Source organism: Balaenoptera physalus (genome assembly GCF_965194825.1).
Source record: "Balaenoptera physalus genome assembly, chromosome: 18".
Taxonomy (NCBI): domain Eukaryota; kingdom Metazoa; phylum Chordata; class Mammalia; order Artiodactyla; family Balaenopteridae; genus Balaenoptera; species Balaenoptera physalus.
In genome coordinates this window covers 70,561,254-70,582,509 of record NC_138899.1, presented here as the reverse complement: position 1 = coordinate 70,582,509, position 21,256 = coordinate 70,561,254, and the positions used below count along the sequence as shown (strand labels likewise).

The 21,256-nt window shown below is 32.7% G+C and overlaps 1 protein-coding gene across 7 annotated transcripts in view; it reads left to right on the top strand.

The window, feature by feature from the left end:
* The window catches only part of NBEA (neurobeachin), a 610,070-nt gene that overhangs the window by 56,307 nt on the left and 532,507 nt on the right, over positions 1 to 21,256 (top strand). For all 7 annotated transcript variants that reach the window (XM_082435483.1, XM_082435487.1, XM_082435484.1 and 4 more), the window contains exons 3-8: positions 198 to 298; positions 540 to 635; positions 8,170 to 8,291; positions 10,287 to 10,413; positions 17,594 to 17,713; positions 19,599 to 19,745. In XM_082435483.1, coding sequence (XP_082291609.1) covers positions 198 to 298; positions 540 to 635; positions 8,170 to 8,291; positions 10,287 to 10,413; positions 17,594 to 17,713; positions 19,599 to 19,745 — 713 coding nt within the window. The remainder of the gene's footprint in view (positions 1 to 197; positions 299 to 539; positions 636 to 8,169; positions 8,292 to 10,286; positions 10,414 to 17,593; positions 17,714 to 19,598; positions 19,746 to 21,256) is intronic.

Sequence of the window (21,256 nt, the reverse complement as noted above, 5' to 3'; positions counted from 1 at the left end):
CAAATATAATTTTTTGCTTATCTGATGAATTAAAAATTGTTAATTAGAACGGCTATTCATGAGGACATTTAGCTATAATACATATCCATATATATGTAGAAATGACAAGATAACTTTTGCTCTTTCAAAAAGTATATTTACCTTGACAGATGGCAGCTCATGACTAGAGTTCAGAATAACTTTATTTTCCTTTGAAGATCTTCTAGTTGATATGTTGGGGGTTCTTGCCAGCTACAGCATCACTGTCAAGGAGTTGAAGCTTTTGTTCAGCATGCTTCGAGGAGAAAGTGGAATCTGGGTAAGCCGTGGTCAGAGGGAAAAGTATTCAGTATCAGTGCATTAATACTTAATGTTCAACAGTTCGTCTCTAGAGAGCTATAAACTTGAATTTGTAATGGAAATTGTTCCTCTTAAAGAGTTTATTAAATGATTTAAAATTAATTTTCTTTCAAGTTAGAAAACATTCTGGTGGTTAAGGTGGTATATTAGGTATTTTTGTTAAATTTGCACAGTGACATTTCTTTTTCTTGTTTCCTTAGCCAAGACATGCAGTAAAATTATTATCAGTTCTTAATCAGATGCCACAAAGACATGGTCCTGATACTTTTTTCAATTTCCCCGGTTGTAGTGCTGCGGTAAGTTTTAAATACATATTTTTGTTTTTATTTCTTTTAAGTCAACTCTGTGAAGGTATAATTTACATACAGTAAAATTCCCCAATTTAAAAAGTACAGTTTGTTGAGTTTTGAATAGTCCTGTAACCACCACGACAGTCATGATTTAGAACAATTCTATCACCCACCAAAATTCCCTTGTGTCTCTTTGAAGCCTGTTCCCTCTCCCTAGGCTGTCCCTTGCAACCTTTGATTTATTTTGTGTTTGTATAATTCTATCTTTTCTAGAGTTTCATATAAATAAAATCATATAGTATGTAGTCTTTTCCGCCAGTCTTCTTTTACTTACCATAATGCTTTTGAGATTATCCATGTTGTAGTTTATCAGTAATTCTATTCCTTTTTATTCTGAGTAGTATTACATTTTATGGATATACCGCAGTTTATCCATTCACTGGTTGATGGACTTTTGGGTTTTCAGTTTTTGGTTATTGCAAATAAAACTGCTAGGTCTTGAATAAAGGTCTTCTGCAGGTATGTATTTTTATCTCTTGAGTAAATACGAAAGAGTGAGATTGCTACTTTTTATGTTAAGTATGTATTTCATTTCATGATAAACATGCAGATTGCTTTTTCTGTAGTGGAAAATTTTGCATCCCCATCAGCAGTGTATGAAAATCCCAGTTGATTTGTATCCTGGGCATTGTGTCTTTTTAATTTGAAGCATGTAAATGGTTATGTAATGGCACCTCATTGTAGTTTTAATTTTGTATTGCCCTTATGACTGATGTTGAACATTTTTCATGTGTTTATTAGCCATTCTTAAATCTTCTTTTGTGATGTTTGTGTTCAAATCTTCTGTTCACTTAAAAAAATGTGATTATTTGTCCTGTTATCTTAAGAGTTCATTATATATTTGGGGTGTAAGTTAATTTGGAAATGTGTTTGTCAAACATTTTCTCCCAGTCTGATGCTTGTCTTTTTATTTTCTTAACAATATTTCTTGAAGTACAAAAGATTTTCATTTTGATGGAGTTCAATTAAAATTTTCTTTCTTTTATGACATATGCTTTTGTAATCTAAGAAATTGGTATAAACCAAGGTCACAGGATTTTTTTCTCTTATGTATTCTACTGAAAGTTGTGTTGTTTTACCTCTTATGTTTAGGTCTGTGATCCCTTTTGTATAAATTTTTAAAATATGATGTGAGGGAAGGTTGGAGGTTAAGTTTTGTTTGTTTAACATATGACTATCAAATTGTTTCAAAGCCATTTGTTTAAGAGACAGTTCTTTTCACATTGGATTGTGTTGGCAACTTTCTTGAAAACTATCTGGCCGTGTTTGTGTGGATCTAGTTCTGAGTACTCCAGTTCATGGGACACAATATATCTCTCCCTTTATTTCATTTTCTTTGATGTTTCAGTGTTTCGCAGTTTTCAGCATGCCAGTCTTAAACATCTTTTGTTAAATTCATACACAAATATTCCATATTGCTTTATGCTAGTATATAAAAACACATATTTTTTGGTATATTGACCTTATATCCTGAGACCTTGCTAAACTCACTTACTTGTCCTAGCAGTTTTTTTTAGTAGATGCCTTTTTATTTCATTTTGTACCTCATTGCACTGGCTAGGACCTTCAATTAGTAATCGTAATAGTCTTGACTTATTCTCAGTCTTGGGGAAAGCGTTAAGTATTTCACCATTAAGTATACTATTAGCGTTAGGTTTTAAGATATATCCTTTATCAGACTGAGGAAATTCCTTTCTATTCCTATTTACTGGGGGGTTTTTTTCATCATCAGTAAGTTAATATCAGTGTTGAATTTTATCAAATGCGTTTTCTGATTTTATTGAAATGATCATATAGTTTTTCTTAATCTTTATTAATGTGATGAATTACAGTGACTGATATTTCAGTGTTAAATCACCTTTGCATTCCTGGGATAACAACTACTTGATCGCAGTGTAATAACCTTTTCATACAACACTGGATTTGATTTGCTAACATATTGCTCAGAAACTTTGCAATTATTTCTATGAGTGATTTGACAATCTATTTTTCTTTTCCTGTGATATCTTTCTCCAGTTTTGATGTTAGGGTAATTCCTCATAAAATGAGTTGGGAAGTATTTGTTTCTCCCTATTGAAGAGTTTGTGTAGAATTGATAATACTTATTCTTGAATGTATGCTAGAATTCACTATTGAAGCCATCTGGGTCTGGAGTTTTGTTTGTGGGAAGGTTTTAAACTACAAACTTAATTTCTGTAGTAGACATAGGGAAATTTTCTACTTGTTTTGAGTAAGCATTGGTAGTGTGGGTCTTTCAAGTAATTGTCCAGTTAATCTAAGTTGTTGAATATATTGGCATAAAGTTGTTAATCATATCCCCTATTATCCTTTTAATGTCTATAGGATATATAGTGATGCCTCCTCTTTCATTCTTGTTACTATATTTTTTCCAGTCAGTCTAGCTGGAAGTTTATCCATTTTGTTGTTCTTTTCAAAGAACTAGCTTTCTCAGTAAGCTTGATTTCATCATTTTAATATACACGGTAGCATTGTAGAGCATATGTGTAATTTTTGGCTAGAAGAACCGGTTTTGATTTCTGAATCCTCTAGTTCATTACTGTAGAGGACTAGTCCTTAGTGTTTCTTAGCTTACTTTCATGTAAAATATTAGCATTTTATAATGGAATAGGGTTATTGTGAGCCTGTAATGAAATTATATACTATTTAAGCACTATATAAATTGTAAAACATAATGTAAATATTTATTGCTCTTTGGTTATTACAAGTACTTAAATGTCCTTTCAGTCTCCCATTTCATCAACCATTATCCTAATTTTATATTTTTTCCTGACTATTTTGTTACTAATCTTTTAAGTTACAGTTTCCACCAATTGTGAAACAAAAATAGCGAAGTTAAAAAAAAAACACTTTCAAGATGGAAGCAAATCATTTTACATATCAGTGTGTTAGTGTAGAGCATATATAATATGTATGTATATTGTGGTACTTAGCAGAGAAAACACTGTCACTGTCCCTAAGGGGATGAGGGTTCTTTTAGATGTAATAGTTCTACTTATACACATATGTATTTCTAATACATTTTACAGAGCTGTTGTTGACCTGACATCTGATAGATTTCAGTCTAAGGTATGGGGAAGAAGAGCAAAGTGTTTTGACTGAAACATAAGCAAGTTGCTGTTTTATATATAGAATTAACAAAGTTTAATTAAAATGGAATTAATAACTGTTTTAATAAATTGCCTGAATTGCCTCAGTAAGATGGCAGTTAATCCTATTTTTAGCCATTTGGTCACCAGTTACCTATTGGTATGCAATGCATTTTACACACACATACACATACACAGAGATAATTTTATTTATATGTTATTAGTAGTATATGTTTGAATTGTTTTTACTCAGGGGATATTGGTAGACTTATACTATCTCTTACGCCTTTCCTGGTTTTTCCTGCATCACTCGTTTCCATAAAGGGTAGTTTGGATCAAAAGTATGTTCTTTGTAGAGGAGGAAACAGGGAAGGAACTAGTACTTTTATAACTATTATTTCATTTGAGTCATACAAGCTATATAAGATAAATGATATTATTGTTGTTACGTCAGTTGAGAAAACTAAGTAAGCCTCTACAGTATAACATTGTTCAGAGTCTTAAAGTAGAGTCACAACCTGAGCCAAAATTTGCCTGACCTTAAATCCAGTGTTTCATTTAACAACGAATTGGCTAATTTTCAGACATGTTACTTCTGCTGTTGAACTGCTGAAAAATTCAGATAGGAGCTGATTTTAAAACCCTTACCATTACAGTGTTTTTGATAATCTTGCTTCTGGATGAGCATGAACCAGTAGCATCTTAGTAACAAGAGGGTACATACTGTTTGGACCACTGCTTATAGCAGTGCCTTTGGATGATTAAAATCATGATACAACTTACTTTCCCTCCAAAATAACCATATATGCTAGGCCTTCTGAATTGTATTTTATATTGTGGAGATGCCTTTCTATGAGCCTGCTGCCTCCATATGAGCAATTTGGTAATACTTACAGAGAGTTAGTTGAATTCTACAGTGATTCGTGTAAAGCTGAATGACAAATGTAAGATGGCATTTTATGTGCTCTGTGACCTTTATGGATATACTATCTAGATTTGCTTTTCATGATTATGATCTATTTCTTGAATTTGCTTAATTTAAGAAATAGTACACTTTTCTTTTCACTGAAATAGTTAACTGAAAGCATCCTATCTGAACATCAAAATCATTTTTTTTGCAAACTGCAACAGATAAGAATATAAATTTTGGAGTCAGCTAGTCCAGGAGACAGTGAGGGATATAGATTTCAGAGTCCTGTGGACTCATTGGACACAATGAGGGATACCCAATTGTGGATACCAAAATATTGTAGAAGGAAATACAGAGGAAACGTGAAGGCAGCTTAAATCCAAAATCACAGAGCTAGTCCAAAGGTCATGCCATTATTGCCGTGGGATTAGAAGGAAATATAAAGAGCCTAGAAAATGGGTGATCAGGCATAAACGGTTGGGGAGTAAATGGGCCTGGATTCCACATCAGGCAGTACTCTACAAAGTTAGCTTTTGTGCCTTAAGGGAGAGTGTATGCATCAGTTAAAGAGTTAAAAAAGGCTAGGGATACAATGTGCACTGTAAGAAGGAGCTGGTTGGTAGGTAAGTAGGAACAGGAAGTTGAGGCATACCCTCTAGAAATGGGAGAGTTCAGGTCCCTAAAACATTTTATCTAGCTGTTACATATTGAAGACTATACTTCAGTAAAAAAAATAATAAATTTAAAATACATATGTAATAAAAAAATAATTTTAAGAGAATGTCCTTGAGTAGAGGTAACTGTCTTGTTGAAGAGATTGGCCGTAATAAAGATCCTTATTTATCTATGGAATTTTTAGAAGTCCACAATGAAACTGAGAAAAATGCAGTCCTAGAGCCTCTCAGGTGTTTCATACCAGTTGTAGCAAGACCAAAGACTATTATTATTTCATTATCACTCAAGCTTATTAGCTTTATCTTTTGTGAGATTTTTTCTTTTTTCTGTTGTATTTTGGTTCACTAGTGTTTGCAGCTGAATGTGATTTAGGACTCTCTCAGTCCTACTGTGTTGGAAGAGTAGTTCTGGAAAACCTGAAGAACAGCTTGAGTCAAATTCTTTCCTGTATCTCTTAGTTTAATGCAGCGTATAAGTTCCAATGTAGGGCTCAGTAGACCAGATGATGAGACTGATGATATAGAAAGTGCTAGGGCCACTGGTTGGAAGTAAGAGATCTCTTGGGCATTGGAGTAATGGGGGAAAAGAGAAGGAATGGGCTGCACTCCTGCGTGCTTATTAACGCCACTATGATAGTGCTGTCATGGACTGCTGTGGCTGGTATGGAAGGGCACTTGGGTATGCTGGTTGTGGCCAGAGGTTGGAAACCATTAATCTGACTCTGTTCCAATCGTGGAACAGATTGCCTGTTCCACAGGCATTATGAGCAAATTAATATATTTGTTAAGCTATTATTATAATTCTGTAGAATCACTTTACTATTCAATGTCCTCAATAAATATTTCTCCTGCTTACCTTGGTACTCTGAAGCAGCTATAGTAAGTGAAGTCTGGTTTAGTGAAACTTATGGAGGTATTAACCAGCAGTAAACTTGGCAAGAATTGCATATTGCTAGCAAACAAAAAAACAAAGTAAAATATTTCCCTTTTTAAAAAGTCGAAAAAAGGCTGTATTGACAATTAAAGTGCCTGGACTAATTGCTTAAATATTAAAATCTGAAAGGACATTGTATAGGAAAATTTTTATTCATTGTTAGGGTTTGAGTCTTCATTTGAAATTGTATGTGTGTTTATGTGTTTTTGTGTGTGTGTTTTTGTTTTGTTTTTATTTTTGCAGCAGGCGCTTTGCCACTTTGAGATTTTTCATTGATCACATATTGATTATTTTCTATTTCTTAAGTCTCAATGCTGGGAGTATAAACTATATTTCTTACTCTTTGGGAACTCATTGGTAGACACAAAAGCAGCTTGTTAGAATAAGCTATTGTAGATTTAGGTACTAAGTGCTATGGGAAAACAATGAAAAGAGAAACTAGGCTGGGGTAAGTCCAGGAAAGCTTCACAGGAGAAGGAGATATTAGCCTGGTATTGAGGGTAATTGGGATCTTGGTGGAGGAAGTGTTCTGCACAAAAGTAGCATCATGTACAAAAAAGGGAGCTGTAACAGAACAGGTGGAACAGCTGCTGTGTTTAGATATACTTTGGAAAGTGGGGTAAGGTACAAGAAGAGAATAAGATTGAAAGGGTTTGTTGGAGCCACAGTGTGTGTGAAGAGCCGTGTATAACCTGAAGAAATTTAAACTTTATTTTATATGCAGAGGATTTTTATATGGAAGCTATATGTTATATTTGAGTAAGGTCATTACCAGCAATAAGAAGGATCTGTTTGGAGGAACAGATCAGTTATAAAATCATAAAGGGGGACTTCCCTCGTGGCGCGGTGGTTAAGAATCTGCCAGCCAACGCAGGGGACATGGGTTCGAGCCCTGGTGCGGGAAGATCCCACACGCCACGGAACAACTAAGCCCGTGCGCCACAACTACTGAAGCTCGCGCACCTAGAGCCTGTGCTCTGCAACACGAGAAGCCACCGCAATGAGAAGCCCGTGCACCACAACGAAGAGTAGCCCCCACTTGCCGCAGCTAGAGAAAGCCCGCACGCAGCAATAAAGACCCAACACAGCCAAAAATAAAATAAATAAAATAAGTAAAATAAATAAATATTAAAAAAATCATAAAGGGTACTTATCTTTTATGTGAAGGAATTTAGATATCTCATAGAAAGATAAGTAAATCCACTCAGATGTTTTTTGACTTCAAGTCAAGTAGTATACCACTTTCTCATTTTTTCCTTAGAATGTCTAGATTTTTTTAATTATTATTACCGACTGAATGCTATATTATTCCTTTCCTACTTGTGAGTGGATTTGAATTGTTTTTGGTCATAAATTTCAATGGTTCAGTTTCTGAATGATAAATCTCTTGCTTTAATATTAATATTATTTCTTATTACTTATATTTCTTCAGTATTTATTCCATTAACTTCTCTATTGCTTTTGGATTTGAAAATTCAGCTTTCTTTAATCAAGTGAAATATTACTGAAAACCTAACATAAACTACAGAAAACTGTAAATTCTGGAGCATATGTATAAGGGACTGTATATTGGTGAACTTGGAGGAGGACTTCTTGGAGTACAGTCTGAACCCTACTATGTAACTTAGATATGAAACTTGATTCATTGAATATTTGAAAATAATGCTTCTAGAGTCAACAAACAATATTAATAGATTATTTTAATATGATAATAGTTTCTATTTTTATATTTGTCCATGATTCTTTGATATTTATACCTTCATTGTTTTTTAATCTGTGGAAGCCATACTTGACCTTAGTTACTATTACATTTTCTTTAACTGATACTTTCGTATCTTTTTCCATTACCTTGTAGGCAATTGCATTGCCTCCTATTGCAAAGTGGCCTTATCAGAATGGCTTCACCCTAAACACTTGGTTTCGTATGGATCCATTAAATAACATTAATGTTGATAAGGATAAACCTTATCTTTATTGGTAAGTAATATATTTAATTTTAGTACTTTCGTCTTAAGCATTTCAATCTTGTAAATATGTAACAGTGTCAAGTGTCAAGGCAACATATTAAATAGAATAAGTAAATAAATAAATATATGTTAAAACTACAAAGATACAGTTACGTCAGTTTATTTTATTCATTTTTTGCTGTTGATTCTAGGCAAGCTGCCTCACTATTTTTTTCCTCAATTACATTTTAAAAGTCAAGGGTTACAGACCTCCTATCTCCAGTCTGCATAGATCAATTGTGTGTTCTTAGTGGAAAAAAACAAAACAAAACAACAACAACAAACTCCTACCAAATTTCATTCACTTTGCTTTTTGACTTACATGGGTCTGTGAGCGTAATTAAGTTATGCTTTAAAAATACTGATTTTGGTAACCATGTGAGAAGTTATAATTAGATAAGATTAATTATTTGGTAGATAACTAACAGAATGGGTTCATCAACCCAACAATGGGTTGACCTGTAAGGACTCAGAACTTGATAATTTTAGTTTACCAATAATGCCAAGTAATAAGAACATCAAAGTTCCGTTTATTATCTTACTATGTACTAGGCATTATAAGTGCTTACATGTATTACCTCATTTAATACTTGCAGTGCTCTGAAATAAGATTGCCTGAGTTTAAGTTCTGCCTTTACCATTTACTGTTTATCCTGTGCTTTGGTGTCTTCAACTGTAAAATGAGGATAATAATGGTACCTATCACATAGGATTTAATGATAGCATAATATTTAAAGTGCTTTTTGTACAGTGACTGTTCAGAAATGTTGAGTGTAGAAAAATGTGAGCTATTAATAACTTGTAAACTCTATTACAAAAGATTATATATGGATAGTAATGAGAGAGTTAACAAGCATCTGAACTTCCAAACATAAATGGGAATGAACTTCAGAAAGGTCATTTTGGGGGCTTCTCTGGTGGCGCAGTGGTTAAGAATCCGCCTGCCAATGCAGGGGACATGGGCTCGATCTCTGGTCCGGGAAGATCCCATATGCTGCAGAGCAACTAAGCCCGTGTGCCACAACTACTGAGCCTGTGCTCTAGAGCCCACAAGCCACAACTGCTGAAGCCCAGGCGCCTAGAGCCCGTGCTCCGCAACAAGAGAAGCCACCACAATGAGAAGCCCGCGCACCGCAAGGAAGAGTAGTTCCCTCTCCCCTCAACTAGAGAAAGCCCGTGCGCAGCAACAAAGACCCAATGCAGCCAAAAAAAAAAAAGTCATCTCTAAATGCTCACTGTGCCATACAAGATATGATACCATTTACATAAGATCATATGTTGTGTACACTTTAAAAAAAAAAAAAGAAAGGTCATTTTGGGAGATCATATTTTTATTTCAATAATACTGTCATTTGTCAAAGCATTTACAGGTTTTCGTTTTTTTTTTTTATATTGTGATTGAATTCACAGCTGGAGGAGTGCTCCTCTAGAAGAAAATAACTATATTTCATAGTCACATCTTTTTTCTTTTTTTGACTGAAAAGGTATTCCTTTGCTTGATTACCTACGTTATTTATCAAAATTGGCTGTGACTTTTTTTTTTTGGTAAAGTTGTAAGCAATTTTCAAAGATATAGTAGAATTAAAGAGCAAGTTGATTTTGAAAACATTAACTGTGTACATGATTTCTGTATTTGTTAATTCCAGGTGGTCATTGAAGGTATATGAAATCTACTTGGTAGGATTTTGTTGGCAATTAATTTGTTTTTATGTATTTGTGATATTTTAAATTGAAATATTAAAAGGTTCTATAGTCTTCTATTTTCCCAATTTAAATGCCTTCTTTTAGTTGTTCTAAACCTTTCATGTTTCAGTCTTTATTTGGTACATGTAATACCCCTTCTACTCTATAGGGATGTAAGTTTTATTTTTATAATTATGTTTTATATTATTTGTATAATACTAATCTTTAGATATATTGTTCTCTGTCACAGAGGATATTATACTATTCTCAGTTTTCTTTGCAGTTTTCGTACTAGCAAAGGAGTTGGTTACTCTGCTCATTTCGTTGGCAATTGCCTGATAGTCACATCACTGAAGTCCAAAGGAAAAGGTTTTCAGCACTGTGTGAAGTATGATTTTCAGCCACGCAAGGTAGGTGTAAGTAAATTATCTATTGAGAATGACACAATTCACCATTCCCACTCTCTTAAAACTCACCTATTATGACTTCTGTAATATTCACTTTTATTGGTTTTCTCGTGACTCCTACTGCTTTTCTCTTACCCTTGTCTGCATTTTCTTTCTACTTTTATATCTAACTTTTGACATAAAAAGATCAGGCTCCTGACCTCTTGCAGTGACTGTTTCTCTCACTCACTCTCTCATTCTCTCTCTTGCTGTGATCTGTTGTATGGCATTCTTTCAGTGAACCTTCAATATGTATTTACTGAGTGCCAGACACTTTGTAGGCACAGGAGATACGACAGTGAACAAAACAGACAGCATCCTTGCTTTTGTGGAGCTCATATTTTTTCGGGAATTTTTATTCAGTTTCATGATAGCTTTCCTCTCTTATTCTTATTTCCAGAGCTTTATTCTTATATTCTCATCTCCCTATGAGATATGGCCAAGTGAATGTCTTTCTGGCCCCTCAGCCTCAGAATGTGTAACATTGAATTTGCCATCCCAGTCCCATATCATTCATGTTCTTAAGTCCTCTGTTTTGATTAAGAGGCTACTGTCTTCATAGTAGTGGGGACTTGAGTCAGCTTCAACCCCTCTTTGATCTTTATATCAGTCAGTTAAATTTCCAAGTCCTATACTTAGTATCGCTGAAATATAGCTTTCACCTTTATAAAATTCTTTACGTGTTGCTTAAATTCTTCATATTGCTCTCTTTTTATCTTGGATCCTCTGTCTCCTCCTCTTCCTCCTCCTGATTTATATTCCTGATCATATTATTTCACTGTTCAAACCAATCATTTACTTCTTACTAATAGAATAAATTAAAAATTTTAACCTAGTCTTTCATGATTTGGATTTTATTTTCAGCTTTTTACTTAAACCTTTTATTTTGGCAAAACTGAGCTGATATACATGCTTCACTTTTTTATCTTTTCCTTTTCAAATGTTCGGTCTCTGGCCTAAAATACATTTACTTGTCCCCTTACTTTCAGCTCTAGGTCTTAAATCCCACCCCATTGTTATGTTCCATTTCACATAAGATTTCTGTGGAATCTGTCCCTGATTTGTCTTGCTTTGCTCCCCAGATACAGTCTCTCTTTCAGCATATTATTTCAGTATATCTTATGGCCGTTATTTCTTTTAAACCTTTATTATTCATTTATATGTGCATTATTCAGTAACTGTTGAGACTAAGCTATGTGTTAGATTCAATTTTGTATTTCCTCATATACCTAACACAGAGTATTGAACTTGGTAGACTGTCAATGATATATGTTAGATAAATAAGTAAAATATGACTTTAACAACCAAAAACCCTTTTGTTTCCTAAAGGAGTAAGTTACATTTATTTGGACAGCTAATTTATATTGAGCAGTTTATTTCCCCGTAGTATGAAATAAATAAGGTATTACTATTGATACAGTGAGAAAGAGGGCATGCCTTGTTGTGGTCAGTGCTTCTTTGTAGGTAAGTATCCCAAGAACCTTTTCCATGTGGCAGTAAGAAGAAAAGTAGTCATGGCAATAAAGACCAAGTAATTTAGGTTGTTGCTATGTTATACACATTTAAAATCTAAAGCTTACTAGCCTTTTTTGTTGTTGTTCCAGTATAATAATGCATATTGCAAAGCTAAGTTAATTTTTGGAATTGTAGAGAATAGAGTAATATCCATGACCATTAAGAGAGATTTTATGCTTTTTGAAAAAGTGTTTTGCACAGGTTTAACGGAAAACACAGTTACTTTGAATGCCAACAACTGCCACATTCTTAGATCTTCATTCTGATCCTAAAATTTTAGTATATATTATATATAATTTATTTATAATATATTGTTATATATAATTTGTGTATAATATGTAAATTTACTATATAATATACAGAAATTATGCAGTATCTTTTAAATTTTCTGTACATCTATGAAAACAATATTAAAGTATTTAAAGTATTTAAAATATTAAAGTATTTCAACAATTAATTCAAAGATTAATTCAAAGATTATTCGAAGATTATTCCAAGGCAAACTTTTATATGAACTTTGTGACTTTAATTGTATATTTGAGGAATTATGTTACTCTAATTATAATTCTACCTTCTTCTCTCGCTTTCCTTCTTTATCCTCCTCCTCCATCTCTCTCTCCTCCCTCCTTTACCTCCTCCTCCTTCTCTTTTGCTCATCCTTTTCATCTCCCTTTTCTTTCCCCTTCTTCTCCTCTCCCTCCTCTCTCTTTTCTTATTCTTCTTCCTCCTTCTTTCTGTAACCTTATTTGGTTTAGGTAACAGAACCAGTTTTTAGACTAGAGATTCAAACTTCAGAGTAACTGGTTAGTGTATGTGTGTGTATGCTGTCCTCTATGGATTTATAGATGATGAACTCCCTTTCTAAGTCTAATGTTAAACCTCCAGGTTTGGTAATACAGAGAGACTTTTCTTAAGGGAGATTCAGCTGATCCTAGCAGCCCTAAATCTTGTTTCCTGAGATTGAAGGTTTCACTAAATTCATCTTCTTCAGTAATGCTGGCTTCAAGGAGAGGGATGTTGCTCTCCTGTTAATGTTTAGACCCATGAAATATACCTTTGCTTAATATCCGCTAGAATATGGATATTCAGAGACCAAGTTGAAACGTACTTTTAAAAGTCTGTTTAAAGGTAAAGAATAACAAGAGAAAATGCAGAGAAACATGCAACTGTATCATTAGCTATATAGATATAATTCACTCATTATCAGCTGGGATTTACTAGAGAGATTCTTTCTTTTGTTTACCGGATTCCATCTTCGTGTCACAGTAACCAAACATTTGAAAGTCCAGAGTCTAAAAAAACAAGGGACAGAAGTATAGTTCTCCATATATACACTAATATGTATAAGATGGATAACTAATAAGAACCTGCTGTATAAAAAAAAAAGAAGTATAGTTCTCCTTCTCACATGTTTAAGGCCTGGTCCCCCTTCCAGGTTCAAGGGTCTTTCTTGGATATAGAGCAGTGATTTTGTTCACCTTCTTCAGGGCATACTCTACCCCTTATCCACAGGAACGACCCTAACAGATTTGATGAGCCCATATAAGGTGGCGGGAATGCTTCATTTCTTTTTCTTTCTTTTTTGTTTGTTTTCTTGTTTGCTTATGATCCCATGTGTAGTGTGCCACATGCTAAAGAAAATATTATTTTGGATGGAGTTTTCAAATATATATTTTTATTTTTACATGAGTCTAATAAAAATCTTTCTCTTATGTAAGGGATAGTTTAATAATTATTTCTATTAAAGAACGTCAATTTAACAATAATTCATTAATATATACTTAGAAAATAGCTTAAAAGCAATGATTCTAAATAAATTTATATATTAGGATGGGAGTTATTTTTTTCTTGATACAAATCCCACTTTTTTCATATAAATCTCATTGCCTCTCCTCTAGAAATTCTGATTTATTAGATTTGGGATGCTACCCAAACAGAGTTTGCCAAATGTGCCAAATTATTTAGAATTTTAGTGGGAGCTTATTAGAAATACAGATTCATGGAATTATCATTTTCATGTCAGGAATGGAATATGAGTTTTTAACAAATGCTCTAGGTGATTTTTCTCATCGGACAAATTTAAGAAACAGTGGTTTAAAGAGTATAAATAAGAAAACTTAGCATCAAGTTAAGGATCAAATAAAATTGCCATTAACTAATAAAAAGCAATTTAAACCATTTGTTCCTCTCCCTCTCTCTCTCTTTCTCTCTCTGTCTTTACATTTTTCCCCTTTGAGAAATGCATTCCCAGTTGTAATAGGTCTCTCTCTATATATATATCTTGTTAGGAGCAGGACCAGGGAGTGATGTGGGTTTTGAAAGGCCTTCTGTGAAGATTTTTATAAACCTTGAAAATCATTAGTATTTGATTTTACTGTTTCATTATTCGAGATAACCCCATTTTTAATTTTTTTCCCTTTCTTTAGTTTTTTCAGGGGATACCCTAGCTAAGTTGTTATCCTTCCTAATAAGGGGTTTAGCTAGACTATCAAAAAGTGATTTCCTAGTGGTACCACTTAACCAGATGTTTGACCTTGTGAAAATGAATGTAAACAATTAGCACATTACCTACTATGTAGTAAATTTACTCAATACATGTTAGCTACAATTGATATTTGTATAAATATCATATTACATTTTTCTGATGAATTCTTAATATACATCCTTTTTTCTTGTTCCTGCTGTTGTATTTCTTTTATAGATCTATTTTTGAGTTTCAAACTAAATGTAGACCTCAGCATACATGTATAGTATCAATATGCATATATAGTCTCCAAGTTTACTCCAGTTTCCTTTAGTCAAAAAATATTAAGTCAGAACTTGGGCTCTTTTGATTTAAAAAGTCACGTGTCTGTTATCTGTAGAGTATATCTTGATTTACTAAGGAAAGAGAATAGAAAGGTTAATTTTCCTATAAATAAGTACTGTTCATTCTGAGATCAATTCATTCATTAAGTTGTGTATTCATTTATTCACCCATTTAATCTTTTATGTTAGTGTTATGACCAAAAGCAAACTCTGTTTATAACTCCAAACTTAATTATCTGGCTAATAACTGGATAACTATATTAGTTATCTTAAGTTGATGGTACCACTACCCATTCAAGTGAAAAATTGGAAACCATCTTAGACTCCCCTTTTCTATATTAGCAGTTCCAGTCAGTTCTGTTAATTAGTTCCTGTCCCCGCTTTTTAAAATTACCAGTGCCTTTGTCTTAGTGTAGGCTCCTATGGTTTTCTTACCTGGACTTTTGCTGTTTTCATTTATCTTCATCCACACTTGCCTAACTGCCCCACTTCCTTACTGCTTCCAGTTATGTTCCTAAACTATGGAGATGATCATTTCACTTTCCTGCCCAAAATTCTTTAGTTATACCACATTATGCAAAAAGTAAAGGCTGATTACAAAAGGTGAACTATGGATCTCTTTACGATCTGGTCTTTGTCTATTTTGCCTGCCACACCTGAACACTGAGAAAAGTTTTGTCAAACCACTGTGCTCCATGTACCATATTAAGTTTCTTCTGCCTGGAATGTTTCTTTCCCCCTTGTTTACTCAACTGTTCTATTCATCCTTCAAGTTTAGTCTTAAGCTTTATTTTACTCTTTTAGTGAACTCTTCTCTGTTAGCCGTCCTTCTCTGTCTTTCCTTTCTACCTACCCTCAGTTAGTCATTACTTCTTTTGCTCCCATATGTGTAATTTAGATATTATCCATTGTTTTATAGTTGTTTTCATGTTTGTTTCTCTAATGAAACCTCCTTTAGTCTGTATATGTTACATTTCTTCATGTGCCTACGATCTGGGGACACTTGCCATGAAGTAGGCCCACAGTAAATTCTTTGAATGAATGACTTTGAGGAGTAAATAATATCAATTTTATCAGAAAAAATCTCATAATGAAGAAATAGTAGATAAAAAATAAATAGAAATGTAGTCCGTGGTGTCTTATTTATGGGTGTCAGATATGTATTAGGAACAGTTTTTCATACTTTTCATATATTATTATCTTAAAATTGTCTTTGGGCAACAGAAAATCCCTTTCTATTAATAGACATTTATTTATGTCTATTGTATTTAGCAATTTAAAATTTCTAAAAATTTTATTCCAAAATATAAAGATTGTATCTCCTGTTTTACCCAGATAGCATTCTGGTTGAAATTTTTTAAACTCAATGAGTGTTATAGAGGTAAATTTTAATTCTTATACATGTAAACTTCTATAAGATTTTTCTTAAATTTATTTTAAGCTCAGTTTCTTGATAATTTTATAATATTTAGAAACATGAGTCACTAAATGACCAACTTTGAAGATTTTCTAATTTTAATCAGGGCCAACATATATGTTTCTTTCAGGTCAGGTGAAAGCGTCAGTTTGCAATAAATTAAGGATGATCTAGAATAAAACAGCTTTAAAACAGACGTGTTTAGGGGTTAAATGGTTTGACCTGACTTTTTTTTTTTATGTAATTGAGGAAAAGTGTTGCTTGTATTACTGTCTTCTGTGAGTTGTTCAGTGCACTATTTTTATTTTCTAAATCAAAATGAATAAAGTTGAATTTTGTTCAAAGTTTTTCAGATACTTTGAAATGATTAATATTTTAGTGGTTAAGAATTACTCTTATGGCTTTATATTATGCAAAATATGTATGAAATAAATTGAATAGTGCTTTTAACTAATCTGAAGAACAAAGTTTGTACTTTATATTTTTATGTTTTTGGGGAAAACTAGTCTAAATCTCTCTTAACTGATGAAAGCATAATTGTTTAAATATCTATAAATCATTTGTATTTTTCTATAGTTTAGAAATAATATTTCTATATTATCTGCATTAGGTTATTAACTGCAAAGAGGCCAAGGATTATATCCACAAATTGTTATAGAACTTAAGTCATCTCATATGAAAATAGACTTTAAAATGCTTTTTGTTGACACTGGTAACTATAAAATGAGAGCTGAGTATAAACTCATTCCTTGATTCTTAATTAATAGTCACACATTATTAAGTTAAATATAATTATTCCTGGATTTAATAATTCTAAATTGTGGAATTGAAATTATCTAAATCTTATTGTAAATGTTAAATTTTTTTTCCTTGACAGATTTCTCCTGACCATGCAATCCAAAGTAGAATCCTAGGTTATTCTTTCTCAGTTTACACTGTTCTTATTTCCCCACAGTAATCATCATGATTTTTAATTCTGTATTTGTTTACTTGTCTGATGTATGGCTCTTCCACTGCTCCATAAATTCCAGAAGAGCTTGAACCTATGGTCTGTCTGTTAAAACTGGGTATTTGCAGTGCCTGGCACAATGCAAATGTTATTAAATGAACGAGCATAAATATAATTGTATTTCCACAATTTTTGGATCTTGGTATAGTGGAAGGAGTGTCAGTCCAGGGCTGAAAGGGTTCTCACTCCATCTCCATCACACATTTATTCTTTATGAGTCATTTTTTTCGTCTGTAAAATGAGAAATGGGAAAGGGAATTTGAAAAAATGCTAGTGGATGATCATTAATATTCCTTCAAGCAATTTTTTGTAGTGTGGGATAAATGTTATGGTTGCTTTTAAACAGTAATAACTAAACATTACATATTGATATCCTAAATTTTTTTTCATTTAAGTGGTACATGATCAGCATTGTCCACATTTACAATCGATGGAGGAACAGTGAAATTCGGTGTTATGTTAATGGACAGCTGGTGTCCTATGGTGATATGGCTTGGCATGTTAACACAAATGATGTAAGTTTTTATTTATCTGTATTTTAATGTATTTGAGTGTTTGATCTATCACTGTTTATAACATGAATTGAATAATAAAATAGTTGGGTAGAAACAATAGTTTTACTTTGAAATATTTTTCTATTAAGTGAACTCTTGGTTTAATTTAGTATAATTAAATTGCTAAAAGATATGATTAATGACACAAAAAAAAGGAAAATTGCTTGGCCAAATTATTAAGTATTAGGTCAAAAATATAAATGCAGTATTCTATTCTTTTCAGAATCTCAAGCATTAAAAGTTGTCTTATACCTTATTTTGATGGGAAAGCAAGACCTTAAACAGAATGAATAAGTATAACATGTGACTATTATTTACTAGATAAATGGTGATAAATACTGTGGAGAAAAACTAAGTGGGAACAAATATAGAAAGTGTAGGTGTAGGGAAGGGAGAAGCCAGATGGTCCAGAGATGGTCTTAGTGAGAAGAGTGGAGGGAGAAAGCCATGTGAATATTTGGAGGAAATATCCCATTCAGTGGAAGCAGTGAGTGCAAAAGCTTTGAGGCAGAAGTAGAAAGTTTATCTTGGTTTTTACATTTTTTTAAAGTTTTTTTTTTTTTTTAAAGATTCAAATAAAACAAAAATCAAAGAAGAATCTGTGATGAAACGAGTTAGGGATTGCAGGGTTTGAAATATTTACTGTCTGTTCCTTTACAGAAACAGTTTGCTTGTTCTGTCCTAGAAACTCATAGTTGAGTCACAGTCAATAAATATTTATGAGAATGATTTTTTTCAGAATTAGAATATTCACATGAAATTCTGCTTCATATTTGCCCTCCAAAGGGGACAGTCTTTCTTATTGCAGAGTGATTTTGTTGACTCCATAGTCATATTTAAACAAAGAAAGGAAGAAAAGACTGATTTTTCAGTTATTTGCAGTAATATTCCAAGAAATGGGGAGGCCTGGACAATAACACATATACACACATACATTATGCAGTCAGTTCTTAATTTCCTATACTTTTAATTAAAGATTGGGTATTGTATGAGGAGTGTCTTTCTTTCTACCTAATTCATAATTTTTTGGTTATTTTATTGAGGCACCAAAGGGATTCCATACATATATAATGTCTTGCTTATCATTATTCCGGTGTAGAATAACGTGTGAGGATGGGAGGACGGAACTGAACAGTGACTGCTTTCACTGGTCTGGATAGGTGGGGCCACGTATTAGGTGAGATTTAAGAAGTAGAGGTGGGAAGGGTCTTGTTAAGTGTGGTTTCGTAGGTGCTGGACTCCCCAGATGGAGAGCACTGTACCATCTGCTTTAGTCAGCAGATTTTAGTGATTATTGTTTATCTGATTCTGCATAATTCCTACTCATGTAAGAGAAGGAAGTGATTTTTCTTTGTGTCCTTAACTTAGTGTAGAGAAATAGAGAAATTTATCCATAATGGAGAAATTAGGTAGAATTTTTAAAATTCAGTCCAATGTGTTTATGGTTAAATTTGGAATAGTCATTATGTTGATTCAGATGACTATCTATGGACAATTACAAATAATTACAGTTTTAAAATTAGTTTTACTTTTGTAAATAAATAGTTATAAGCCCTTTTGCTTTTAACTATAGAATTTGGAAAGTTGGTCAGGTGATTATTGAGTAGGTGGTTATTGTTTGTTTGCTTGCCCATAAATATGAAACATTTGACTGATTAACTTTCCCTAAAAAATCTTTAGTTGTTTTTTATTATTTAAATACTCCATGGAGTCTTAATTGTTGCTTTCTTCTGGTATTATTGTTATTTATGCTTTATGGTATTCCTGACAATGAAGGCAGGTATCCTTAAATATTTTGTCATTACAAAATAAAACATTTTATTTTTTTATGACTTTTTAAAAATAGAGCTATGACAAGTGCTTTCTCGGATCTTCAGAAACTGCTGATGCAAATAGGGTATTCTGTGGTCAACTTGGTGCCGTGTATGTGTTCAGTGAAGCCCTCAACCCTGCACAGATATTTGCAATTCATCAGTTAGGACCTGGATATAAGGTAGTAAAACCATCTTATTATAAATTCTATGGAAAGTTTTAGGTGTGAAATGTGATACAATATAATATATAGTGATAGACTTTCTTCAATGTGGTTTAAAAGTCATCTCTGTATTTTGGAACTGAGTTATTATTATATGTTTCATTTTGTTTCAAAGGTGCTTTTTCACTTTTTAAGTATTTTCCCTTCATGAACTTTTTTTATTCTTTAGAATGTTTTCTAATGTTGAAGCTGTGGCTTTTCTTGACATAATTCTGAAATAATAAATTTTATAAAACCATATTGCTTAATGTGGTATTTGAAATCTCAAATTTTGAAATATATAAATTATATTACGAACAATTGAAATGTTAGAAATAACTCGAAAGGAATAGTTAATTATTTAGAAGGAAAATGATGTAAAATATTACATGTAGCTGAAATTATTGTTTTAGCTTCTATTCTTGTTTGTCCTTTGCAGTGGGCAAGGAAGTGGGTACAGTAGTCCATATCCTAATTTTGCAAAACTAATTATTTAATGTGATTTATCATAGTCTTCCTGTTTTTTGACTTTAAAAACAAAGATTTATTTAAGCAAGATATTACATTCACATATATGAATTAGTTCTTAATGGGCAGTACACCTGGCTGGGGAAATATGTGAGTTTTGTTTAAGTCACATTAGGAATTGTGATATCCCAAGCTGTTTGGAGCTGAGAGAGAATTCTGCAGTGTAAGTCAAGGTATTTGTAATTCTGAAGAAGCACGTGTCTTTCATGTAAGAGTTTTGTTTTTTTTTAAACTTACTGTTTAAATAATCAATGTGAAGATTGTGTTATAGAAAAGGAGTACTAAACATTAAAAATATTTCTTCTTTGCCTTTGTATTTTTGCATTAATATTTCTGTTTAAATTTTTATGTTCTATATTGGACATATAAGTAACAGTTTGAATTTACCCTTATTAAAAGATATTTCTGTTCCCAATGATTTTAATAACCATAATAATATTGACTGACAGTAGTGCTGTCATTTTTATGTCAAAGTGACAGTATTTGCTACCATCTTTTGTCCATATCATTTTATTTGTTTTACTATCCCTAGAAATGAATTTGTGCTTGTACAGCCACTTTTTCTTTCATAGGTCCTTTTATTGGGTTTGAGTCCTAGTTCGGCCATGTGTTGGCTTTGCATGGAAATGTTTCTGTAATTCAGATATTTGGGTTAATATGCAACTTGCCTTCCTTTCATACTTCTTTGCCTTGTTCCATATTAATATTTGAAGTTGCTTTCTTCAAGCACTAACAGAATGATGTTAAGTAGAGTGACAAACCAATGAAATATAAATAAAGGTAGAAAATCAAGAAAATACAGATGTGCAAATCATAAATCCAGTATGATTGCTATAGTGAAATTTCAGAATTGGTGGGAGCTTCTTGGCAGCAAAAAGGAAAAAGGGTTAAACATAAGCAGTTATATAATTCTCCATTCAGAAAGGAGCAAACATTGTTCTGAACCACTTTGCAAACTTAGT